Source organism: Pongo abelii, chromosome 21 (genome assembly GCF_028885655.2).
Source record: "Pongo abelii isolate AG06213 chromosome 21, NHGRI_mPonAbe1-v2.0_pri, whole genome shotgun sequence".
NCBI classification, from domain to species: domain Eukaryota; kingdom Metazoa; phylum Chordata; class Mammalia; order Primates; family Hominidae; genus Pongo; species Pongo abelii.
In genome coordinates, this window is record NC_072006.2 from 42,920,483 (window position 1) to 42,947,328 (window position 26,846).

Here is a 26,846-nt window from a genome sequence, read left to right on the forward strand (position 1 = left end):
AATCCCTTCTCTACTAAAAATATAAAAATTAGCTGGGCGTGCTGGTGCACGCCTGTAATCTCAGCTACTCAGGAGGCTGAGGCAGGAGAATCACTTGAGTCCAGGAAGTCGAGGCTGCAGTGAGCCGAGATCGCCCCACTGCACAAAAAAAGGTTGTAGTAAAACAACTGCTCTAATTCTTACCCCCCTTAACTAGTGAAAAGATGGAAATGCGACAGGATAGAGCGTGACGAGTGCTTTTAGGGCTAAAACTGAGAGTGGGTCACACACATGGCCTCCTCTCCCACCCGCTCCTGGCCAGAATTTAGTCACATGAGCGCATCTAGATCGCAGCCAGACGGATGGCCACGTGGGAGTGGGAGGTGATACCACTAAAAGAGAGGGAATGCTTGGAGAACAATCAGCAGTCTTTTCTCAGTGTTTGAGAAAACACTGTGTCTTAGTGAGAAGACACAGTCTGTGCGAGTTAGTAAAGTGAACAGAACTGCGTAGTCAGCTCCCTAGTCAAGAAATTGAACAGTCGGCAGAGTTTGAGATTTCTTAACGTAAAGGAAGTGTCAAAAGATAAAGGACCCTTATAGCCAGGACGCAAGGCTGAGGGCGAGACATCCACGTGGAGGCGGGGCCGCGGGCGGTCGAATGTGCGCGCCCGGCCGACGGTGCGCGCCCGGCGATGGGGCGTGGCCAGGCAGAGAGGCGGGGCTCTACCGAGCGCGGCGCTGAAGCTGGCGGCCAGAAAGGGGCGGGGCTTCCAAACCGGGCGACCCGGCTAGAGCGAAGGGGCGTGGTCACTCATAGGCTATTGGGGGAGAGGTTAAGAAACGTAGAATTTCGCAGCCAGAATGGGTACGTCTCAGCGATCCTGAAGCAGCCTTGACAGCCAGAGGGGAGGCAAGTGGAAACGCTGGCCGGGCTTCGAGAAGGGAGGGGGCATCGAGGTACTTAAAGGCCTGAATCGCGTGGCGTGACGTCGGGGGCGCGGTTTCGCGGCGTCTGGGCGGACGCTGCGCCGAGGGGCGGGGCTGGGCGCGCGCTCCAAGATGGCGGCGAACGTGTTCCCGTTCCGCGACGCCCGTGTCGCACCGGACCCGGTGCTGGAGGCCGGCCCGGTGGCACACGGGCCACTGCCGGTACCGCTGGTGCTGGACAACGGGTCGTTCCAAGTCCGCGCTGGCTGGGCGTGTCCCGGGCAGGACCCAGGTCCCGAGCCGCGCCTGCAGTTCCGCGCGGTGTGCGCCCGCGGTCGTGGCGGGGCACGGGGCGCGTCGGGCCCGCAGGTGGGGAACGCCCTGGGCAGCCTGGAGCCACTGCGCTGGATGCTGCGCTCGCCCTTCGACCGCAACGTGCCGGTCAACTTGGAGCTTCAAGAGTTGCTGCTGGACTACAGCTTCCAGCACCTGGGTGTCTCCTCACAGGTGAAGGGCGGAGTAGGCTGGGCTGGGCTGGGCTGAGTTCGAGGGGAAGGGTGCGGTCTCGTCTCCGCTCACTCTGCTCGCGGAGAGGTAACAGTCACTTCAGTAGCTCCGATTGTCTTTTAGTCGACTAGATGCTAGGCGCTGTGGGTATATCAGCGAATAAAATGCTGCTCCTTGTACCTTGGAGCATACCTTTGGGAATATATGCTCGTTTGTTAAGAAGCCCATTTATTAACAAATACGTTTTGAGCACTTACTCTGTGTCAGGCACTTTTTAGGCATTTGGAGTACATGTGTGAACACACAAAACTTCCTGTCCTTATGGAGCTATTAATACTATGGAAAGATATTCTAGTATGAAAAGGCAGACAGTAAACGTAGAATTAAGTATAGTAGATTCTACGCCGTGATAGGAGAGGAGGGAGTTACATTTTTTCAATAAGATGGTCAGGTAGGACTCGTGAAGGTGATGTTTGAGCAAGGACTTGAAGGAGGTGATTCAGGTAACAAGCCATGTGAATATCTGAAGTAAAAACTGTCCAGGCAGAGGGAACAGCCAGTGAAAAGGCCCCGAGGCAGGAGTGTGCCCTAATCCTAATTGCAAGGCTGCCTGTGTGAGGGGGAGAGTAGTACCTGAAAGAGGATGTCAGAGAGGTAGTGGAGAGGCAGATCACACACCTTATAGGCCTTTACTGAGTGAAATGGGGAGCCATGGCGGGGTGTTGAGCTGAAGAAGGACCTGACTTATGTTTTAAAAGGATCACTATTACTGCTGTATGGAGAATGAATCGTCGTGGGTCATAGGGTGGAAACAGGGACGAGTTAGGAGGCTGTTGGAATAACCCAGGTGAGGGATGATGGTGGCTTAGATGAGGCAGGTAGCAGGGAATGTCATTAGAAGCAGTTGGATTCTGGAAATACTTTGAAAATAGAGCCAACACGATTTGCTGACAGTTTGGATGGGACCTTGACTTAATAACTTAAATTGACTCTACTTTCATATTTTCAAGTAAAGATGAGATGAGAGTTTTATAATCGCCTCTGATCAGGTTTTTAATTAAGAAGCCAAAAGCAAATTGAGTCCTGCAATAAGGATTTTGGGTTCTTTTACGCTTCAAAAAGAGTATTCTGTTACCACTCATCTATTTGCCCTTTCCTTTCAAAGTAGGGCTGTGTTGATCATCCCATAGTTTTGACAGAAGCTGTGTGCAACCCACTGTATTCACGGCAAATGATGTCTGAGCTTCTTTTTGAGTGCTACGGGATTCCCAAGGTTGCCTATGGAGTAGACAGCCTCTTCAGCTTCTACCACAATGAGCCAAAGAACTCGATGTGCAGTGGGCTCATCATTTCGTCTGGATACCAGTGTACGCATGTGTTACCCATCTTAGAGGGGAGGTGAGTTGCACTTGTGGCATTTGAGTGCTATTTTGAGAAGCATTCAGGAAACATTTATATAGTGCGTGCTTTAAAGGCAGAGTAGAAAGAGCAAGTACTAGCCTGTGAACTGAGCCCTTGGGCTTAGCTTTGAACTACCTCACTGTGTGACTATGGGTAAGTCCCTTTGCCCATAGTTCTGTCCTTTGTGACCTTCTGGAGGGAGTTGGGGTGGATGATCTCTTAGTTCCACATCCATAATTCTACAATTTTATAATTCTGACATATGGGGAGATAGCTAACATAGTATCTGCAGGTAGTTGGCATTCAGTAGAAATGTTTTGAATAAATTTAATCGAGACTATCTTTGTGTTCTGGAGTTTGTTTTTTATTTTATTTTTTTATTTTTTTTTGACAGAGTCTTGTTTTGTTGCCCAGGCTGGAGTGCAGTGGGATCTTGGCTCAGGGCAACCTCCACCTCCCGGGTTCAATTGATTCTCCTGCCTCAGCCTCCCAAATAGCTGGGACCACAGGCACCCACCACCATGCCCGGCTAATTTTTTTTGTATTTTTAATAGAGACAGGGTTTCACCATGTTGATCAGGCTAGTCTCAAACTCCTGACCTCAAGTGATCCACCCTCCTTGGCCTCCCAACATGCTGGGATTACAGGGGTGAGCCACCGCGCCCAGCCAATTTCAAGTTATTTAATCACTGTTGTTTAGACCTTTCAGATACAGTGCCTGGCACGTAATGGACCCTTACTAAATATTTTCAAGTTGAATAAAAGGCAAGGGTAGTTTATGTCATATTTAAAAATCTGTTCCCATTTTATCGTTGAGCTTTCACTGTCTGATAAGAGCCTAGGCCAGCACTGTGTTCTCCTGAGAAGGTTTCTCACATGGCATAAAGAGACCCACACTTTACAGCTGAATGCCTGGGTTTGCAGCTCTGCTACTTAACTTCGTCACTTCATTTCCTGATATGTAAAATTGGAAAAAACTGATTTGCGAGTGTTACACTGAGAATGAAATGAGATAAGGTAGGTAATGGCACTTTGTAAACTATAAAGCAGACTGAACATATAAGGCAAATACCATTGAATTTCTCATGAAGTTTCTGTGAAGATTTTTGAAGAAAAAAGCAATTCTTAGGTGTTACCAAACGCTCCTGATGTATGAAGTTCTCTATGTAAACAGAATATGCAGAAATAAAAAGTAACATATTTTATATTGAGAGAAAATTACCTGAAGGCTGGGAAATTATCAGAGTGAATCATATTGTGTTCTATGCTGGCATCTGCTGGTGAGGTATGATACAGCAGTGACATTTTAGTTCCCTACAGTAAGTTCCTAGTGCTCTGCCACTTACTTTCTCACATTAGGAAAATAAAATTACTCTGGTTCTTTTACAGTAAGCCAGGATGCGTGTGGTTACTTAACGTGTTTGCTTCAGTAGATGTGGAGTGTTAAGGGAGGGCTTCTTAAACTCTGGCCTTCAGTTATCTGGGGAGCTCATTAAAATGCAGATCCCCAGGCCCCACCCCAGAGCAGCTGTGTCCTGGGAATTGGCACATTTAACATTTCCCCCAGCTAATTCTGGGATACTTGGTCCCAGGACTACAGTTTGAGAAATATATGATGAGACTCATTAAGAGCTGACTGGAGTGCATACCTGTTAGGTGACTGTGTGACTGTATAGGTGAACTAGGAATGCCTGCCTAGATAAGAGGTTATACCAGGGGAACTTTAACGTCCCTTCCAACTGTCAGGTTTTGTGTTTCTCCTGGTCTGTTTCTTCTTTATCTGCCTTAAATTATCTTGTTTCTCCCAAGATACTCCATATTTCTGTCCTCCAGAAATTTCAGTGCTGTTTTCTACTGCTTGGTTATAGATTAGATGCTAAAAACTGCAAGCGCATCAATCTTGGAGGAAGCCAAGCAGCTGGTTACCTCCAACGTCTCCTCCAGCTGAAGTACCCTGGGCACCTGGCAGCCATCACCCTCAGCCGCATGGAGGAGATTCTGCACGAGCACAGCTACATCGCTGAGGATTATGTGGAAGGTATCCAAGAGGATGTTTGCCTGCAGCTTTTGGGTGTTGTCTACCTTGTATTCCTTAAATTATTGCCAGTATGATTCTTTGCTTGCTCACTTTTTAAGCACCTCCTTCCCCTTTTTGTATTCCCTTTCTTAAACTATTCAGTAAACTGATAACTTACGTTATATAGGTTCCCTTCACAAATGGTAGCTTTTATAACTTGCCTGTAATACAGAACAACTTTCAGCTTTTTCCAGATAGTAAATATTTTTAAGAGTGAGCAGACCATATCAGACTAAAAATATCTTAAGTTAGAAAACAATTGAAATTGTTTTATTATACCATTATAATAACATCTATGCTGCAGAAACACCTCTTTTTCTTTTCAAACTTGTCTTGGACTTTTGGTTGTATTTTACTTCAAATTAAAGTATGAGTTTTAGTTACTATTGTCACATGAATGTGATGAAAATATCTTCCTCATGAATTTAAATAGTTCATATAAAACCAAAGGACTGCGGACAATGCCACTGTGAATACAACTCTATTCCAAGAATGGATTTGCTTGTTGTCATTGAGGGTACTGACCTCAGCTGACCAATAATGAGCTCCTCTGAAGGACAAAAACTGCATCTTTTTTTTTTTTAATTGTGGTGAAAACCATATAACATAAATTTGCCATTTTAACCATTTTTAAGTATACGTTTCATGTGTGAAGAGCTGTGTTTTAATTAACTTTAGAAAGCATTTATTAAACATCTGTTATTCCTGGGATACAAAGAAGTTGGGGAGACAGATAGGGAAATAAATAATTGATGAGAACACTCAGTCCGGAGAGTTAGAGGCTTGCCAGAAGACACGACTGAGGCACACAGCTCTCCGTGCTCCCACTTCTCTGTTCTCCCAGGTGCTCTGTTATTGACTCTTTTTTTTAGTTAACTTTTTCTTCTACAATTCTATGATATGATTATAAAGAGAGAGCATGAGGGAATTTTTTGGGATGATGAACTCTTCTGTATCCTGATTGTGGTGTTGGTTACATATGCTTTCTCTTTATAATCATATCCTGTTTTTTCCACGATAAACAGGAACAAACTACTGATACACTCAACAACTTGAATGAATCTCAAAGGCATGATGTTGAGTAAAAAAAAAAAAGTTTCGAAAGGTACATACTATTTGATTCCATTTACGTGACATTTTGAAAAGATAAAACCATAGTGATAGAGAAGAAGTGAGGGAAAGATTGCCTGGGCTTGGGATAGAGACAAGCTTTTGGGTGAACTTGTTTTCATTTCTCCAGAGTAAATAGATTGCTGGGTCATGTGCTTGCATGGTATGTCTTTCCATTCTTCTACCTTTAATGTACCTATATCATTATATTCAAAGTGAATTTCTTGGTAGTTGGATGATTTTTTAAAAAAATCTATTCAGTCAACCTCTATTTAATTGTTAGGCTAAACCATTTATAATTAGTTTAATTATTCATATGCTTGGATTTAGGTTCACCATTTTATTATTTGTTTTTGTTCTTTCTGTTTATTGTTCCTCTGTTTCTCTCTCCTGCCTCCTTTTAGGTTATTCGAGCTTTTTTTTTTTTTAAAGTATTTTATCTGTTGTGTTTTTTACTCTACCTTTTTATTGTAGTTTTTAGTGGTTGCTTTAGAGATTACAGTAAACACAACTTTTCACAGTCTACTTAGAATCTGTATTTACCACCTCAAGGGGAATGTGGAAATGTTAGCACTGTACAGACTCCTTCATTTCGCCCAGTTTATCTTAAAGTTTTCTTATTTATTTCATCTGTATACATTGGAAACCCATCAGACAGTGTTGTGATTTTTACTTTCAGTTGTCAAATAGGTTTTAAAGAACTCGTAAGGAGATTAGTCTGTTATGTTTAACCAGATTTTTATCATTTCTGTTGCTCTTCCTTCATTCCTGATGCTCCAAGCTTCCTTCTGGTGTTGTTTCTCGCTGAAGAACTTACTTAGCAGTTCTTTTAGGACAGGCCTGCTGGCATTATGTCCAGGTTTGGTAGCTGCTTTTAGTTGATTGAGTGGATTCAGGGATTGGATGGAGTGTATTTTCTCCATCTGGCCTGTGTCTGAAATGCTGGTATTGACTTTTTAAAAAAAAAAAAAAAAATGGAGTCGGCCGGGCACGGTGGCTCACACCTGTAATCCCAGCACTTTGGGAGGCTGAGGCGAGTGGATCACGAGGTCAGGAGATCGAGACCATCCTGGCTAACAAGGGGAAACCCTGTCTCTACTAAAAATACAAAAAAATTAGCTGGGCATGGTGGCGGGCACCTGTAGTCCCAGCTACTCAGGAGGCTGAGGCAGTAGAATGGCGTGAACCCGGGAGACAGAACTTGCAGTGAGCCGAGATCGCGCCACTGCACGCCAGTGTAGGTGACAGAGCGAGCCTCCCGAGTAGCTGGGACTACAGGTGCCTGCCACCACACCTGGCTAATTTTTTTGTATTTTTAGTAGAGACGGGGTTTTACTGTGTTAGCCAGGATGGTCTCAATCTCCTGACCTTGTGATCCACCCACCTCGGCCCCCCAAAGTGCTGGGATTACAGGCATGAGTCCCTGCGCCCAGCTGGTATTGACTTTAATTATTGTGTTAATAGTGTTTCCATTTCATAACTTTCAAAATTGTTTCTTTGAAGAATTACACAAATGGCGGTGTCCTGATTATTATGAGAATAATGTCCACAAGATGCAGCTCCCATTTTCCAGCAAGCTCCTGGGCAGCACTCTGACCTCTGAGGAGAAACAAGAAAGGCGGCAGCAGCAATTGCGGCGGCTGCAGGAGCTCAATGCCCGGCGGCGGGAGGAGAAGCTGCAGCTGGATCAGGAGCGTCTGGACCGACTGCTATACGTGCAGGTAATAGCAGACACAGGGACCAGCGCCCTTCCGTGTTAACAAGATGGTCTCAGAAGATTTTCTTGCATATTTTTCCATTGGCCTTAAGATGCTTTGACTGTTTGTCACCTTTCGGGTCAGGAAGGAGTCCAGGGGGATCATCAGCATAGAATACAGTGTAGAAGCAGCTGTTTCTGAAAGAGCTGTGGACTCCAGCGGTATTTATTTTCGCCTTATAAACTCCTTTATGTTTTTAAACTTTGTAAGTGTAGCATACATGATGCAAAGTGCACAAATCTTTATGTTTCATCTTTATGGATTTTCAAAGTGAAACTCACCCGTGTATCTGCTGTCAGGTTAAGAAACAGCATTGTCAGCATCCCAGAAGGCTCCTTTCATGTCTCCTCTTAGTAACTTTCCCACCTTCCTCCACATCCCCCCCACCAAAAAAAAAAGGGTAACAACCTTTTAGACATCTGTCACCATCATTAGTTTTACCTAATCAGTTGTTGCTGGAACTGTGATGTAATGCTAGCCTAGAGACAGTTAAGAGAGGTGGGCAGCTGTGTGAAACTGGAGGGAGCTGGAGGTGTGGCTCTGGGCAGGGTAGGCCAGCGGAGCTCTGGAAGCCCTCTCCAGCTGTCATTTTCTCCGTTTGGTTTTGAAGCTACTTTCCTTCCTGTTTGTGACTGCTCTGTTTTCAGGAACTTCTAGAGGATGGCCAGATGGATCAGTTTCACAAAGCCCTGATAGAGCTGAATATGGACTCCCCAGAAGAGCTGCAGTCTTACATCCAGAAGCTCAGTTTAGCAGTGGAGCAGGCTAAGCAGAGAATCCTCCAAGCGGAAGTCAACCTTGAGGTGGATGTGGTAGACAGCAAGCCAGAGGTAACTGAGGGCCTTGGGAGGAGCAGCCCTTCTTGAGGGGAGGAGTGTCCTGAGAGGCCTGACATCAAAGGGGTTGTGCCCAGAGTCAGGAGGAAAAGAGAGCAGAGGGGATGTGGGTGGTGGCGGAGATGGCACTGACCTTGTACCAACTGAAATTCTGTCAGAAGGGATTTCACCCTGTAGATCCCCGGACCCCTGAGCGCAGAAAGTACATTTAACATAGGAAGAACATTCACACACCAAACCTGTGGTGCTGTCTTGAACCTAAACCAGCTCCCCTGATAGTCATTGGCAGTCATATACTTCCTTTAATTTTCTTCTAGTGTTTTATTAAATATATTGTGGTTGATTGTTCACTTACCTCCTTTCCATCTTAATGTTCCCTAAGGACAGGGATCATGCTTCATACATGATTTATGAATTTTTTACAGCAGTTGGTAGTTATGCTCAATAATACATGTATAGGTTGCCTTAAGATCAGCCTTTTATTAGTTGCTAAAGACCCTTTGCATAAGCTCTTTGATTTTCTCTTTTTCTTCTTCTTCTGTTTTCTCACCTGTGCACTGTTAATAAGTGTTTTTGAGGCCGGGCGTGCTGGCTTACGCTTGTAATCCCAGCACTTTGGAAGGCCCAGGCGGGCAGATCACCTGAGGTTAGGAGTTCAAGACCAGCGTGGCCCACACGGCGAAACCCTGTCTGTACTAAAAATAAAAAATTAGCCGAGTATGGTGGCAAACACCTGTGATCCCAGCTACTTGGGAGGCTGAGGCAGCAGAATCACTTGAACCCAGGAGGCAGAGGTTGCAGTGAGCCAAGATCGCTCCATTGCACTCCAGCCTGGGCAACAAGAGCAAAACTCCATCTCAAATAAATAAATAAATAAATAAATAAGTATTTTTGTGTGTTTGAGACAGGGTCTCACTTTGTTGCCCAGTTAGAATGCAGTTACGTGTTCATAGCTCAGTGTAACCTCAGACTCCTGGGCTTAAGTGGATCCTCCCACCTCAGCCTCCTAAGAAGCTAGGACTACAGGTGAACATCAGCATGCCTAAGTCACTTTTACAATTTTTTGTAGAGATGGGGTCTTGCCAAGTTGTCCAGGCTGGTCTCGAGCTCCTGGCCTCAAGTGAACCTCCCACCTCAGCCTCCCAAAGCACTGGAATGACAGGCTTGAGCCACCATGCTTGGCTGTTAATAAGTGTCGAAGTAGCCAAAAGAGCTTAGGCCCCAGCATCTTAGTTCCTGTATGGCAGAGGGGCAGCCTGCAAGTCACTCCTCAGTCCAGAAGTCGCTGGTTGAGTCGCCTGCCTTTAGAACTGGAACAAAGAGTTAGTAAGTGTACATACTATTCCTGGATCTGTCATCCCTAGAATTCCAAAACAAAGGAACTTATTACCTCGAGACATGTTTTAGGCAGGATAAACCAGACTAGCCTCTTGTTTTTTTTTTTTTTTCTCTTTTTAAATCAACTTTCATTAAGCTGTTGATTATTTATCCTTTCAGAAAAAAATGATACTTTGGAAAAATGCAAGTCAGTGCCATTTGATGCTGGGTGTAGCATGGTGCTTATCAGTGATGTCAGAGTTGCCTTTGGCTCAACAGGAAGCTTGACTTTTGCAGTGACGGGCTCCCAGCTGGAGGCTCGCTCATAGTTTCTGCCCTCACCGTTGCATCCTCTACATCTCATTCCCAGGCTGTCGATTATGTAAGGACAGTACATGAGTGTATGCTTTATAGAGCAGATCCTGAGATAGGCTTACTAGATACACCTTACTGAACCACTAAGATCTTGTGTAGAAGGGGCCTTTACCATCTTCTTCCAACACGACATCCCAGATCAGCCTGCCTCAGTTGAATCAGTGTTTGCCTTTTCCATTTTGCTTCTCTCAGTTTTTCAGGTCTTTGTTTGAGATTTGAGTTGTTGTTTACTGAAATCCGGAACCATGTTGTCTTTGTTATGTATTCATCCATATTTAGTTTTTATCATGCTTGACATGTTAGCAGGACATACTTTTCTTTATACCAGAGCAGTGCCACTCAGCCACATGCAGATGAGGGATTTCAGATTTCAAAAAGGGGAAAAAAACCAAACAGCTGTGAAGATGTGATTCTTCAGCAGTGGGGAAACTAGTTTTTCCTTTTCTTTGTTCATCTCTCTGCATTTGTTACATGCTGTGATTCATCACCCATTCCCCCATTCTTTCAGCAGATACTCAGTAGGTACCTACTTCATTTTATGCTCTGGCACACACATTTAAATCTCCTTGGGTTTAGGGGATTTTGAAATGTCGGACTGCAAAAGATTTTTCTATATGCAACAAATTTGATGATCAGTCAGGCCGGGCATGGTGGCTCACGCCTGTAATCCCAGCACTTTGGGAGGCCGAGGTAGGCGGATCACCTGAGGTCAGGAATTGGAGACCAGCCTGACCAACATGGTGAAACCTTGTCTCTACTGAAAATAGAAAAATTAGCCGGGCGTGGGGGCAGGTGCCTGTAATCCCAGCTACTCGGGAGGCTGAGGCAGGAGAATCGCTTGAACCCAGGAGGCGGAGGTTGCAGTGAGCTGAGATTGTGACATTGTACTCCAGCCTGGGCAACAGAGCAAGACTCCGTCTCAAAAAAAAAAAAAGTGATGATCAGTCGCCAAAGCTTTAATGGTTAGTCAGCATTCAGCATTTTAGGGTAATTCTTAATGATCGGAGTCAATTACAGTCACATTTGTGGGATAAACTTGACCATGACAATGGCTAGCCAGTTCTACCTTTCAAAAAGTATTTGTAGATTTTCCAATAATATAATTCATTTAGAATGAATTGAATCAATATATGTGAACCAGAATTCATATTGAAATTCCACTTAAGCAGTAATGGCTAAACTGAATTAATACAGCTTGAATTTAACTAATAGTGGTCTCGAAAATCTATTTTTTCTTATAGACCAATCTATTCTGACTCTTGCTATTCTGCAGTTGTTTCTGTGAGGATGTTGTCAAGGAGCAGGCTTTGTTAGCTTTCTAACAAAGTATTTAAACCAGAAGATGCTTGCTTTTCATAGCTACAAGCACAGCATAAGAGGGTAGGAGCGGGGAGAACACAGGTTTTGAGCATCATCATTTGTTGGAAAACGCAATGGGCCAAATATAGAAAGTTCTCCAGCTTTACTAGCCAAGATCAGGGTTGGCCTCTGCTTCTTCTTATGCCGCTCAAGGCTGTTTTAGGGAACCATGCTGCATCTTCTGTGGTATGCCTTGGCAAACTCATTCCATGCAGTTCCAAAAGAACAGTCATATTAGTGTTTCTGAACACCACATAAGACATGTGGAGACCCTGGCAAACTCTAGCGAGAGAGAAGCCAGCCGTGGCAGAGAAAACTATTCTCTGTTGGATGCCTGTTCTCTGTGTTGAAATTAGCAGCTTTGTTCCTCTCTGCGACTTATATGAATTGAGATAAATAAATGTCCTTTTTATAATTTTTGTGAAGCTAAGAAGTTATCTTAAGATGGTATGCTTTGGAATGAAGCTAGGTGAAGGTGAATGTTGATTTTTTTTTTGGCAGCTGAAGAAACCTCTTGAAACCCAAAGCTTTACAATCATCTCTATTCCAGGGGAATTTGAGGGTGTATCCCAGGGGCCCGCCACTCAGTGACAGGTGCAGTATACCAGGGATGCAGAGGTGATTAAGATACAATGCCTGCCTTCCTGGGTACCTCAAAAACAAAAAACGAGGGCTATAGCACCATGCTTAGCTGACTGTAATGAAGCGTAGCAGGTATGGTGGTAAATGTGTGTGGGAATACACATTTGGTTTTTTGAGAAAGGACTGGATGTTTCAGCTGGGCCTTGAAAGATTATTTGGGCCGGGCACAGTGGCTCACATCTGTAATCCCAACACTGAGAGGCTGAGGAGGGAAGATCACTTGTGCCCAGGGGTTTAAGACCAATCCCTGAGTCACATAGACCCCATCTCTAAAAAAATTTTTTTTAATTAGCTGGGCATGCATCTGTAGTCTCAGCTGCTTGAGAGGCTGAGGTGGGAGGATCACTTGAGCTTGGGAGTTCGAGGCTGCAGTGAGCCATGGTTGTGCCACTGCATTCTAACCTGGGCAACAGAACAAGACCCTGTCTGAAAAAAAAAAGGAAGATTATTTGATTTCAGTAGGTAGCAAAAGGAGGAGGGAAGGACATTTTAGGTGGAAAGAACCACACATGCAGGTATATAGAGTGAACAAGAAAGGCTGTGGTGGGTGATGAAGTGGAGGTGACCATTAAGTTCTTTACCCATCAGTCTTATGAGCCTGCATATTATCCTTCAGACATTCGGAGCCTTCCAGGGATGTTGAGCAAGGGAATGAGACGATGAGATTTTGTTTTGGGAAACTAACTGGTGGCAGTTAGGATGATGGATTGAAGGGAGGGGTGAGGCTGCAGGTGGGAAAACAAAACAGATGTAGGATCAGATGTAGGATCCCAAGATCTCGCTGCCGTTTACAAGCCAAGGTGACAAGAGTAGCAGTGTTGATAATAGAGCATGTGGCATGTGCCGACCCCTTGCTAAGCACCTACATAGGTGTCCTCCTGGTTCGTGTTCACAACTCAATGGATAGGTATTATCATTATCCCCCTTTTACAGACAAGGAAAGATTTGGAGTGAGGTCCCATAGCTAGAAGTAGTGCTGATCAAATTCAAACACAGGCAGTTCAATTCCAGATTCCACTCTTGTAACCCTTAGGCTGTATTGAAAGGCAGTGGGTAGATGGTAGTGCCTTTGACCAAGTTTGGGAAGATAATTGGCTTAGTTTTGAGCACCTTTTTTTTTTTTTTTTTCTTTTTTTTAAGAGATTGGATCTTACTGTGTTGCATAGGCTGGAGTACATGGTGTGATGATGGCTCACTGTAACTTCAAATTCCTGGGCTCAATTGATCCTCCCACCTCAGCCTCCCTAGTAGCTAGGACTGCAGGAGTGCACCACCATGCCCAGCTAACTTTTTGCTTTTTAATTTTTTGTAGAGATGGGTCTCACTGTGTTGCCCAGGCTGTTCTCAAACTCCTGGCCTCAAGCAAGCCTCCCACCTTGCCTTTCAAAGTGCAGGGATTACAGGCATGAGTCACCGTGCCTGGCCCTGAGCTCCTTATCTTTAAAATCACTGTAGGACATCAGGTGGAGCTTTTCAGTACTCTGCGGGACATCAGGTGGGGCTATGGGAGGACAGAATCAAATGGGGAGGAAGAAAAGAAAAATTCCTGGAGAATGCTACCATTTGAGAGTTAGGTGACAGAAGAAAAGCCAGGACGAAGACTGAGCAAGAGCAGTCAGAGATAAAGGAAGCCAAAAGGGTTGATGGGAGAGTTAAGAGCTTGAATGGTCAGCTTAACCTAGGATGAGAATTATTTTTTGAAACAAGGAAGGCTTGAAAGGATAAGAAAATAGGACGTGAGGGTGATGTGGCTGCGATATCTGTCACCCCATTGATTGCCAGGGTTGATTCGCCTGATCTGGCTGGCTAAGCGGGTGTCTCTTTCTGTCCTCACCACTTCATGTGTGTCCCTCCCAAAGCTGCATGCTTGGTCGAAGAGGACGACCATCCCCAATAGAGGAGGACTGGTCTTCCGTCAAGAGTATACGAGTAGCTGCGCTCTCCTGCTAGAACCTCCAAACAAGCGCTCAAGGACATGAAAATAGATAAGGAAGTAGAATGAAGAATGAAGAGGGAAGTTCATTTTTTGAGGCAACTAAAATGATCTTTTAAGATTCCCAGGGTTGAGATTAGAAAGGAGACTGTGGAGAAGGGTGTTGGGAAAGGGCAGGCGGAAGGAAGCTGAGAAGTAACCACAGGATTGCCTAAATAGCACCTGGGACTTTCTGCACTCCTGCCCCCCTGGAGCATATTTAACTTTTCTGTTGCTACAAAAACCATTCCAAACTTAGCAGCATAAAACAACAACCATTTTATTGTGCTCATGGGTTTGGTGGGTGAGGAATTGAGAGAGGCTACAGCAGGGATCTCTGCTTCAAGTTGCCTGGAGCCACTGCTGGGAAGAATTAAATAGTTGGGGACTGGAATCAGCTGGAGGGTTTTTCACTTACCTGTCTGGTATTTGGGCTGGGAGGACTCAAGAGCTGGGTTCATGGGGGACTCTTGACCCAGGCACCCACATATGGCCTCTTGGTGTGCCTTGGGCTCCTCCCAGCGTGGCCACTGGTTTCCCAGAGGGAGCTTCCCAAGAGAGCAGCCAGAGAGTGAATGTTTCAAAAGATGAAAGCATAAGCTGCATGACCTTTCAGGACCTTACCTCAGAAGTCACATGACATCATTTGCACCATACTTTGTTGGTTGTAGTCCTCACAGTCCCCCACTGAGACTCAAGGGGAGGAAACAAAGACCCTCCACCTCTGTATGGGGAGTGTCAAGGTCACATTACAGAAAAGTGTGTGGGATAGAAGTCACTGTTGTGACCTTCTTTTAAAAATATAATCTGCTCCAGAGCCCAAGTGGAGAGTACTGGGAGGCATCCTTTAGACTGCAGGCTTACTGGTTGGGTAACAGAAGCAGATAGAGTTGGTGGAGGGATGATGGCAAAAGTGATTGGATTCCAGGCTGGATAGAGAAGGGCATGTGAATCCACAGGAAAGGTCATCACTTGGATTGAGGGAAGCTAGGGTGGAGGTTAGGATGAAGATGAAGAATAGGGTAAAAATGTGGAGTGTAGAGAGGAAGGACTCCAGTGGAGCCCAGTGCTTGCTTTCACCTGTTACTTGGGGAATCACAGGTTACAGGTTTTGTCTGTAGTTATTTTAAATACACAGATGACATCTTTGTCTTCAACCCAGTAATACAACAGAATTATTTACGGGACCAAATTGAGTGTGTGTTTAAAAGGGAAGAGGGAAGCGTTCGTTTCTCACCCAATGCTGCCCTAAGTTCACGTCCCACTTTTACATAGATGGAGAAGCGGCTCAGAGTGTACTGTTTCCAGCTCTACCACTGTGACCTTTAATATACCTTTGGTTGCCATTCCGAGCTGGATCAATGTGACTCCAGAGCCTGACCACCTTCTGTTATGTCACACTGCCTCCTGGTTCCTGGTTCCCCCAGATGACAAACCACCAAATGAAAAAGAACTTTGAAGATCAATTTCCATTCCTCTCCTGGAACCCCTTTGGGGTCATTCCTGAAGAGCTGGGTTTGGTGCCAAGCCAGAATAGGCACAGACACTCCCGTGGTAGGGCTCCTTTCTTGTGAGGGGAGCTGAGAGTCTTCCATATCACAAACTGCAGATGGCAAGGGGAACGTTCCTTTACTCCCTCTCTGCTGTCCCTGCTGGGACAGAGGAGCCTGTCATTGCCTCAGCTGGTCTTGCTGCTGCATGTAAAATCTTTCATTCATCTCTTGTATTACCTACTCTGACCTTAGGCTAGATCGTTTCCATGTTCCTAAAGCCCCAATTGTCTTATCCTCAGCCTCATGATTTATAGAACTCCAGCTTAAGGCAGAACAAAGACTTCGGAACTGAGCAGTTCTGCCTCTTCCCACGTGTCCACTGCCTACTAGTGTGATGTGACCTTGGGCAAGTTACTTCACCTCTCTGAGCCATAGCATCCTCACCCATCAAATACAGTAATGTCTGCAGTGAGGATTGTGCAGATAGCAGGTGTCCCTCCCCTCTGTCTGATTCACTATTGGCAGGGACAGCTTTTGCTTCTTTCCCTGAGAGCAAGGTTCTTTAGGTTCGTGTCACCCAACCCATCTTCTTTCCTCCTCAGATTACCTCTATAAACCAGCCCCCTCATCCTGGGCACAAGTCTCACATGAAGAAACATTCGCTTTCCTTTCCAGGGTTTATCCTCAAGCCTGGAAAATCCCCCTCAAATATTGTAGAATCATTTATACTGAATAGAATTTAGAGTACATTGTCACCCATCTTGCATGCCATATTTGCCACATGACTTTTGGTGTGTGAATGTGTGTGGGGTATTGAGGGGTATTGCCTTATTTTAATCCCAGTTTACATTTGCAGTATATATGAGTAGGTTCTAGAGAAGTATATTTAAGTCCTCTGAATTATGTTGGTAATTTACATACTTCATAAATTCCGAGAGTAAGGAGAGACTCAGAATGCATACTCAATGGCGCAGTCTCCTCTCAAGCATACTTAGCTTTGGTTACACTCTGCTTGAACCCTCCCAAGACACTACCTCATAAGACAGTCCATTCTGCAGCAGCTGTCATTGTTACAGCATTCTTCCTTGGGATGCAACTAAATATTTCTACCCAGAACTTCTCTCCATTGAGTCCAATGACAGATGGCTAAAGATGTCTTTCAGAACCACCACCATCCCCAACTTATTTTGTACAGTTTAAAATTAAAAGTGCCCTAACTTCTCTTTTGGAAATGGTGCCAGCATGTCTAGACCCCGTCCAGGTTCATTGTGGTCATAGAGGAGAACTTGTTCTGCAGGACTCCACAGATAGGAAGCACTCTGCTACCTTGGGGCCTCTAGTCCCATTCCCAGCCCAATGGGCCCTGCTATTAAGGGACCGATTGTTGAGCTCATTAGTGTTGGCACATACGTTTATTTATATTTCTGAGGCAGAGTCTTGCTCTTTCACCCAGGCTGGATTACAGTGGCATGATCATGGCTAACTGTAGCCTCAACCTCCCAGGCTCAAGTGATCCTCCCACCTCAGCTTCCCAAGTAGCTGGGGCTGTAGGTACTCACCACCACACCCAGCTAATGTTTGTATTTTTTGTAGAGACGAGGTTTCACTGTGTTGCCCACGCTGGTCTTGAACTCCTGGGCTCAAGCAGCCCACTTGCCTCTGCCTCCCAAAGTGCAGAGGGATTACAGGCATGAGCCACCGCTCCCTGGCCAGCAGATGTATTTATTAGTTATTAAAAGATTGCTTTAACTTTGCTGGTAGTCTAGCTGCCTTGTGGGATAGCAGCTGTCACACCCTTCTCTTAGAGTTGCGTGTGTGGTGGTGTGACTCATGCAAGCAGCAAGTCTTCCACGGGGCCCAGCCATGAGCTGGCACCATCAGAAGGCTTTAGAGAAGGCGGGGGTTGGTGAGGCTTGTATAAAGTAGGAAAGGTAGGAGATCAAAGCAAAGCCCGTTCCTGGCTTTTTAGTCTTCGTGTTCATGTGTGCTTTTTTAAAAATAGCTTAGAAAAATTTTCATAGTTTTTATGTAAGGTTTTAGAACATTGGGCAAGATCCCAGTTCTTCTTTGTGGCACCAAAATGATAGAACTGAGGCCTGCTGAAGGTACAGGTTCTGTTTCATTTTGTTTCTTCTCTTAGACCCCTGACCTGGAGCAGCTGGAGCCGTCTTTGGAAGATGTGGAAAGCATGAATGATTTTGATCCCTTGTTTTCAGAGGAAACACCTGGAGTGGAGAAGCCAGTCACCACTGTCCAGGTTTGACTCCTACAGCCCAGAACATGCTTATTCTTTGAAGGTGTTGACCTAAATGGCTGGGCTAGTCTGTTTCTTTAGGACTTAAAACTGTTATGTTTTTTAGAAAATTGGGTACCAATACTTAAAACATCTGAAATCAGGGATTTTTTTCCCCCGGTGATTGATCAGTTGGTTCCAGCACCAAGATCTGTGAATCTGTGAGAAACAGTCTACCCGGCAGAAACATCTGGGAGAGTAATTGGGAACTTGAGGTCTGAATACTGGCTTGTAATGGTTTCATTTACATTTAAGCCAATGCCAGTACACATAATCCTCTTTGGAGTCTATGTTTCTGTCATTACAATGCCAGCCAGATAAACTATCCTGAGTCTGAGACCCATGTGGGAGAGAGCTTCCTTGCCGTGCAAGGATGGGGTACTAAGCAGGGCACTGAGCAGGAGACTTGTCCTCTAGACTGGGCCTTTTACTGCTGCTCTCCACAAAGCCTCTCCCTGCAACTTGGGGACCATTTCATGATGGAAACATGTACATGTTTATAATACACAGGTTGGGAGAAGGTAGGAAATTGAATTAGCAGGTCAAGAGAGTTGGGAGAAGCTATTCTGGCATTAACAAGGGACAGAAACTATTGGGATAAGAAATGCAGTTTGAGGAAGCTAGCAACTGGAATGTTTGTCATTTGGCCTAAAAATATCTTTTAAACCTTGGGTTTTTAAAGCCCGTGTTTAACTTGGCAGCATATCATCAGCTGTTTGTTGGGACAGAAAGAATTCGAGCTCCAGAGATTATTTTTCAGCCATCTCTCATAGGAGAAGAACAGGCTGGGATTGCAGAGACTCTTCAGTACATTCTGGACAGGTGAGACAGCAAATCTGCTTTTCCTTCTATTTTCCTGAACCATTTCCTTAGATTTTGCATTGAATGGTAGATTTGATGGTCAGGCACTTGAAAATGCGTCTCACTCTCTTCTTTTCATTGACTTGCTGTGCTCAGATAGTATTCCCTTAATCTCTTATCACCAGGCCTGGCACCTAACTGGGGCTCTGTAGTTGTTTTCTGAACCTGTAAATGCTGGGTTGACTGAGTAGCTTTAAGAATGTCTTTTAAGTTTGAACAACCCGATAACATGTACACTGGTTTCCATGTAAACCTTCACATTATTAAAGACTAGTGATTTTAAATCACCCTAAAAATATTGCAGAGCTAATAAAATTTTTTTTCACCTCCTTGCAGGCATTTTACTTAAGAGTTACATTTCCATAAAAATCCAGGTGTTTTACCCATTTATGCGGGCATTTTCCTGCAGTGTGAGTTTGATAATTCAAGTCGGGCAAGTAGAGAATAGAGTTTTGTAGGGCTCTAGCTGCTGTTGGTTATAACGGCAGGGAAACTTGTACCTAGCAAGGAAGAAAAAGCTGCTGCTGCTACTTTGTTTGAGTGGCTTTGAGCTTTGTCTTGACAGTGATTGGAAAGTGATCAAATATGTCTTAGATAAAGCTGTTACTAAAAAGATAAAAAGAAAGCACAGGTCGATAGAGGCCCTCAAAAGGGAGGCATGGCTTTTGGGGATAATGGAAATGTTTTGTGTCTTGATTGTAGTGATGGTTACTGGAATGTATAAATTAGTTAGAGTTTATCAAAATGTATGTAAATTTATCCTTAAGTTTATTTTTTTAAATGTATTATAAAAGTATAAAAATTCTAATCATGTTAAGGAAATAAGTTGACCATTCAGATTATGGTTTTGTCTGGCTATTTGGAAACATTGGGCTGGCATTCTGTAGAGACACAAATGAAAAATGAAAGTTTTGATTTTTTTTTTTTTTTTTTTTTTAGCTTTTTGTGTAGATTTTTTTTGTTTTGTACTGAGACCTTACATTTCTGCATCCTCCTTTCATTCTGATATTTGAGTTAAGGGACTATATTAGGAGTTGTTTCTTTCCTAGGTACCCAAAGGACGTTCAGGAAATGCTGGTTCAGAACGTTTTCCTCACTGGCGGGAACACGATGTATCCTGGCATGAAAGCCAGAATGGAGAAGGAACTGTTGGAGATGAGACCCTTCCAGTCTTCTTTTCAGGTACTGATTGTTCGAGTAGTCAATTATTTTGAAAATAGCATTACCTGTTCTCCGATTGCAAAAGTAATAATCATGCAGAAATATCCACTGTTAACATTTTTGTGGCTTTTCTTCTGGTCTTAAGTCCATGTTTAATTTTTAAAGCAAAATGGGAATCATGTTTTATATACTGTTTTGTGGTTTCTTTAAATTGGAAGATGAAGACATGCGTAGAATTCTAAGAGTGTGAAAGAGTGTACAACAAGAATAAGTCATTCTCCTACCCAGTCCCGGCCCCTGTAGACAGTGTGGGGCATGGGATACATTGGAGAGGGCATTCCAGACAGAAGGACTAGCATGAGCAAGGGCACAGGGGCCAGAAGCTTGTTGAGGGAGTGAGAAGTGGCTGAGTGTTGCTGGAGCACATGGCTGATAAAGAGGAGAGGAGGTGGGTGAGGTAGAGAGGTCAGCAAAGCCCACACTGTGCAGAGCCTGTGCATCCTGCTAAGACGCTTGGCCTTGGTCTGCTGTGCTGCATGATGTAGTGTACATTCAGGGGGGCGTCTCTGGACTTTGGTGCTGACTCCATCGTCACCATTACTGAATTGTGCTAAGCTTTGGCTGTCTCAGTGGTAGGAAGGGGGTAATCGGTACCTGTTGCTGGGATTCAGTGTACTGGTACACGTCAAGCACCCGACAATGGGCCTGCATGTAATAAACTCTCAGACATGAGCTGTTGTGTTGAGGGTCCCTAAGACCATTCCAGGCAGGATGATTCTCTGGGAGGATTCACAGGACTCAGCATGTAATCCTACTTACAGCTGTGACTTACTACGGCAACTCAGCAGAGAGACAAGGCGCCCGGGGTGAAATCTGGGAGCAACCAGGTGTAAGCGTCCGAGGCCTCTCCCTGTGGAGTCACACAGGACATAATTTCCCCAGCAGTGCCTTGTAAGAGCACGTTAAGTGTTGCCAACCAGGGAAGCTTGTAGGAGACGCAGTGCCTAGGGTTTTTATTTGGGGGCTGATCACATAGGCACCCCCTGCTTGGAGCATACCCAAATTCCAGGCTTACAGAAGGGAAGCACGTGTTTGGCATAAACCACATTATTTGTGTGAATGGGCTTATTGAGCCACTCTTATCAGGTGGTGGTAGGAACCCCCCCAAAATCCAAGTTCCCAGATGCCTACCAAGGCCCCAGCCTTGTAAGTATGCGTTTCTAAGGTAACAGTAGGGCGGTCCTGTTAACTCTTTTCTGCACAGCTCTTATCTTAGGCCATAGTGATGAACCATGAAGGAGTCTAAGCAGGGAATGTGATCTGATTTACATTTAGTAAGATATATTTGACACTGATGTGCAAAATAGCATATTAAGAGAAATATTGGAAGCCGACCAATTAGGAGGCAGCTTCCCAGCCTCTAGGAGGAAGTCCTCACTCCACTCACCAGGATTTACAGGGTCTCTTGTGTTCTGACCTTGAGAACTGTCCAGGGTTCTCTCATCATTCCCCCTTCCACCCTGCACGTCAGCCACAGCTAACCACTATTAGTTTTCCAGAGTTTTCCTGCCTCAGGGTCTTTGCACATGCTGGCTCCCTTTGCATAGAATACTCTTTCTAGCTCATCCAGCTCTCTCAGTGGCTGGTTGCCTGGAAATCACTTCCTCCAGGAAGCCTTCCCTGTCTTTCCCTATGTTCCTTACAAGATCCACCTCTCGTAAGGGAAGAGACAGCCACTGTCTTGTGAAATGTGTCCCAAGTCCTTGGCACAGTGTCACTTGGTAGCTCTGTAGGAAATACGAAAGCAGTGGCAGAGGGAGAGGAAGAGAGGGAGTTGATGTGAAAGAGGCTAAGGCAGTCAAATTAGGTTGGATCTGGGGAGGGAAGTGGGACCTAAGATAACTCCTAAGTTCTAGGTGGAGCAACTAATTTGCTGAATAAGAGATTCACTGAACGAGGAGCCGTGGGAGGGAGAACAGGCTTAAGGGAGAGGATAGTACATTCCATTTCCAGGGTGCGTTAAGTTTCCAGTGGACACACGGAAAGGTGGCCACAGCCAGCTGGATGAGTGCTCAGTGGGTAAGGGGGAAAGCAAGAGGGTAGTTTCACACCCTCCCACCTGCCACAAGCATAAATGTGCTCTGGGCACTCTTTGGGAGGGTAGGTGATGTTAAGGATGAACCCCTAAAGAACACCAGCATTTAAGGGCTGTAGGACACCCATGAGTCTAAGAAGGAGGTGGAGGAAGAGGAGTGGGGAGCAGGAGAGAGCAGCAGTGCTGTAGCCAAGGGGTGATAGTAAGGGGCATGAGCTTGGGGCTGGGTCATGCTGGCAGCGGCGACTTAGGATGAAGTAGTAGAGAAAAAAATCGTAGAGGATTTTCAAGAGCTATTTCTTGGTAATTTCCAAAGTCTCGCATGAATTACTCTGTGAGTATTGGTTATGGAATGCTGCTACCAGCCAGATCTTTTCCCAGCCCTGCTTTTGCTGTTATGGTCTCACCTGGCCTAGCCTCAGCTCCCCCTCCCCCCGTTTCTGCCCCCTTTCACATTGCTAATGTAATGAGTGTGTCACACTGTCACTAAGCCCTGATGTTCCAATTTTAGATTATGTATTCAGCAGTGGCTCAAACATACCAACCACCTAAGGCCCTCCGTGATCATTAGAAGGAAGAGAACCCCAAGATGTGCAAATTTACAACTTTAAGTTCCTATTTTTTCTTAAACAGTAAAACATTTTTAAATATTACAAAAATATCAGACAATTTAAACCAAAATGAAAACCAAGAAAACTGTAGTTTCAGCCTCTGCGAGCAATGTTCTTTGTATACTTTCCGGTCGTTTTCATCTCATGTATGGTTTTAACCAAAAAGAGATTGTTGATAGCTTATTTTGTAACCTGTATTTTTTTCACTTTCAAATTATTGTGACAATTTTTTTATATCAAAAGGTACATCTCCAGAGCATCCTTTTTATGGCTGTATAGTCTATTAACCATATGTCTTGCTGCATTTTTTATTAGTAATGATGACAGCTATGCTTTATTGAATACTTTGTAGCAGGCAGCATCTACCATGTGCCTTACACTCATGCACTTAAATCCCTTGAAGCCAGGGGGTGGGGCCTCTGGTTATCCCAGTGACGAGGTCCTCATTCACAGGCCCCTTGCCCACATGGCAAGCCCGGCAGCTGGACTCCTGAGCCTGCACTTTCCCACCTCCATTTGTGCATGCTGATTCCACTGTTATGGCCTCTGCCTTTCACTCCCGAAAGTTCTGAAATCACCATTCCAACCTGGAACTCTTGGGATTGGTGGAGTAGGGAGGTGAGAGGGAGGTAGGAAGTGAGGCGGGTAACTCCAGAACACAGGAGGCCCGATGGGAGCTGCAGTGTTACCATAATGATCAGATCAGCCTAGCCGAGGGCCTTCTCAGAGCTGCTGAATCCCAGCCCAACTCCAATGAGAAGCAGGGGAAACTAAGCGCTGGCAGCCTCACAGAGAGCGCGCAGGTCACCCCTCTCTGCTGCCACTTCTCCTGAGGCTCTTTTGCTACCCTGGCTAGAGCTGCCTTGCAGCGGCCCCTGTTTCCCTCTGCTCAGAGTGGGGAGCAGGGCCAGGAAGGCCTTTTCCCCAGGTCATGGGCCAGCCTCCACTTCACCTCTCCCTGACAGCCTGTGGTTGACAGCATCGTGCAGCAGGAGGCTGAGCCACTGGCCCCTCTCTGACCCCGAGTGTCAGGTCTCATGTTAGTAAAATGTCTGACAGCCGTCTGTTCTGGAGAGTCTGGGCATTCCAGCTCAGCTTTGTTTACAGGGTGTGGAGCTAGCCCTGAACTGTCTTGGAGTGCACTGGGCCCACCTATGTGTATATTTCTGGGGATAAAATATCGGGGGCTGTAGCTGAGCCAGGTGAACATTCACGCCTGGAGCCCTGGTGGAGGTGTCCTGGTGAATCTTCTTTGTGTTTCAGGTTCAACTTGCCTCGAACCCTGTGCTGGATGCCTGGTACGGTGCTCGTGACTGGGCCCTGAACCACCTAGATGATAATGAAGTTTGGATCACCAGAAAAGAGTATGAGGAAAAGGGAGGAGAGTACCTCAAGGAGCACTGTGCTTCCAACATCTATGTCCCCATCCGCCTGCCAAAGCAGGCCTCCCGCTCCTCAGATGCCCAGGCATCCAGCAAGGGCTCCGCTGCTGGTGGAGGTGGTGCTGGTGAGCAGGCGTAGCAGAGGCCCTCCAGAGAGACTGCCCTGCACGCCGTGCTTTGGGCCACGTTGGCAGCGTGACAGGACTGTGATTGTGCTAGATGTACCTGCCCAAGTCTGCTGGTCACATTTGGCAGCAAAATGGATTTCTCCTGGGGAGAACAAAGTTAAGGGACACTGAGACCTGCCCTTCAGAATTCGGTTCACTTGGGGGCTTCTGTGGTGAAAAGACTAACTGGCCTTCTGATGTCTTTGTTCAACTGTGGCCAGCTGTGGCATCAGCTTCCTGTAGCAGTAAATGAAGACAGAGTGGAGGACACAAGTGTACAAAATGCACAACACTGATTTCTTACCACATTTTAGTCTTTTTTGTTTTAAAAAAATTCTTTAAAATATTCCTTGTCTGTGTAGATACTTTATTCTTCTGGATGTATTCAGAAATTGCATGAATGCCCAGTGAGGGGAGGTCTTTCATACACATAAAAAGGTAATGTTTATTGCTGGGCACAGTGGCACATGCCTGTTAAGGCCCAGCTCTGTGGGAGGCTAAGGCAGGAGGATTGCTTGAGCTCAGGGGTTCGAGGCTATCGTGTACTGTGATCACACCTGTGAATAGCCACTGCACTCCAGCCTGGGCAACATAGGAAGACCTTGTCTCTAAAAAGATATATTTTTCATAAAAGGTAATGTTTATGCAATAAAAGCAGTTGCCTCAGGAACTGGAAATATTTCCCTCCTCCTATTTTTTCTCTTTACAGATAAGGAGAAAAGCCCAGAAAGTTACCAACATGTGAGGTAACTTTCTGTCTGCAAGCCAGGGACTTGGTTGTTGCCAGAGCTGGTGGCCCAACTTTGTTCATACTTTCTCTGCTGGAAACTTTTCCACCATACAAGGCCTACAAGTGTTTTATTTCTGTCCCTCTGAGTTTGTTGGCTCCTTAACTTTTTCAGACTTGGGAAGAAAGCAATAGACAGGAGGAGGTTTATCCTGTAGCCTGTTCAGTTTTGCCATAACCTCCCATTCCCTGTACCGTCCCAGCTCTGTCTTAAGTGGACAGATAACCCCTCCCTTTTACAGAGATTGCTTGGTGAGAATTTTAACTCAAAAACAACCAATTATTGATCCTAGAAGGCCCCTGAGCTAATATTGTCACCGAATTTGTACCTTTAAATCTTATGGAGCCTCTAGCCCACCCCTCTGATGAGGCCACCTCAGAACCTGTTTGCTCATACAGTTTACCAAGGGTCATCACCTGGATCTCCAGCTCTCAAGGGCTTAGAAACTGCAGACGGGAAGGGAAGGGGCAGTGGTGATGGAGAGAGGGGAAGACCACAGTTGACCCTAGACAAAGGAAAAAGGAAAGGTTATCACAAACCTAAATAGAAGATGCACAGGGGGAAGATACTCCATTGAAAAGAAATGAAATGAGAAAGTAATAGATAAGGGAAAGAGGCAAAGGAAATTAAAGTAGTTGAAGAAGAAAATTTGACTGTGTTTTATGGCGGTGATGGTAAAAACAACATGACATAAACTTTACCATCTTCACCATTTTTTTTTTTTTTTTGAGACAGAGCCTCATTCTGTCACCCAGGCTGGAGTGCAGTGGGTGCAATCTCAGCTCACTGCAACCTCCGCCTCCCGGGTTCAAGCGATTCTCCTGCCTCAGCCTCCCGAGTAACTGGGACTACAGGTCCGTGCCACCAAGCCCAGCTAATTTTTTGTATTTTTAGTAGAGAAGGGGTTTCCCCATGTTAGCCAGGATCTGACCTCATAATCCGCCCGCCTCGGCCTCCCAAAGTGCTGGGATTACAGGCGTGAGCCACTGCACCCAGCCCATCTTAACCGTTTTTAAGCCTCCATAACGGGTGTTAACTCTGTGCACATTGTTGGTAAAAAGATCTGCAGAACTTTTTCATCTTGTAAAACCACACTCAATACCCATCAACTCCTTTCCCCCTGCCTCTGTCCATCCCCAACCCTTTGCAACCACCATTCTACTTTGTAAGAGTTTTTCTTTAGATACCTCACATAAGAGAAGCCATACAGTATTTGTTGTTTGTAACTGGCCTATTTCACTTAGCATAATGTCCTCAGGCTTCCTCCATGTTGTGGCATGTGTCAGAATTTCCTTCCCTTTTAAGGCTGAATAATATTCCATCGCATGGATATGCCATATTTTCTTTCTTTACCTTCGATGGACATTTAGGCTGCTTCCACTTCTTGGCTATTGCAGACAATGCTGCAATGAACATAGGAGTGCAGATATCTCTTCAGGATCCTCATTTCAATCCCTTTGGATATATACCCAGAAGTGGGACTGCTGGATCATATGGTAGTTCTATTTTTAATTTTTTGTGGAACACTCGTACTGTTTTCCATAGCAGCTGCACCATTTTCATTCCCACCATCAGTGCATGAGAGTTCCAGTTCCTCCACATCCTCACCAACTCATTACTCTGGGTTTTTTTTTTTTTTTTTGGATAGTTTCCTCATTTACTCTTTTGTCTTTTTGACAATAACCATTCTAACTGGGATAAGGTGATATTTCATTGTGGTTTTGATTTGCATTT

At 45.1% G+C, this 26,846-nt stretch overlaps 1 protein-coding gene across 1 annotated transcript; it reads left to right on the forward strand.

The window, feature by feature from the left end:
* Positions 1 to 1,001: 1,001 nt before the first annotated feature.
* Positions 1,002 to 24,670, forward strand: ACTR5 (actin related protein 5). The gene is made up of 9 exons (XM_002830302.6): positions 1,002 to 1,415; positions 2,584 to 2,813; positions 4,685 to 4,854; positions 7,507 to 7,724; positions 8,408 to 8,590; positions 17,895 to 18,011; positions 18,730 to 18,869; positions 19,958 to 20,090; positions 24,039 to 24,670. Exons 1-9 carry the CDS (start codon positions 1,041 to 1,043, stop codon positions 24,294 to 24,296), a joined length of 1,824 nt encoding a protein of 607 aa, XP_002830348.2. The 5' UTR covers positions 1,002 to 1,040; the 3' UTR covers positions 24,297 to 24,670.
* Positions 24,671 to 26,846: the final 2,176 nt, after the last annotated feature.

Excerpts from the sequence above, each read along its gene's own strand:
- ACTR5 (XM_002830302.6), top strand. The coding sequence starts at position 1,041 with ATGGCGGCGAACGTGTTCCCGTTCCGCGACGCCCGTGTCGCACCGGAC. Across the intron at positions 1,416-2,583 it reads ACCTGGGTGTCTCCTCACAG|GGCTGTGTTGATCATCCCAT; the intron begins GTGAAGGGCGGA and ends CTTTCAAAGTAG. Across the intron at positions 20,091-24,038 it reads CCTTCCAGTCTTCTTTTCAG|GTTCAACTTGCCTCGAACCC; the intron begins GTACTGATTGTT and ends TTTGTGTTTCAG.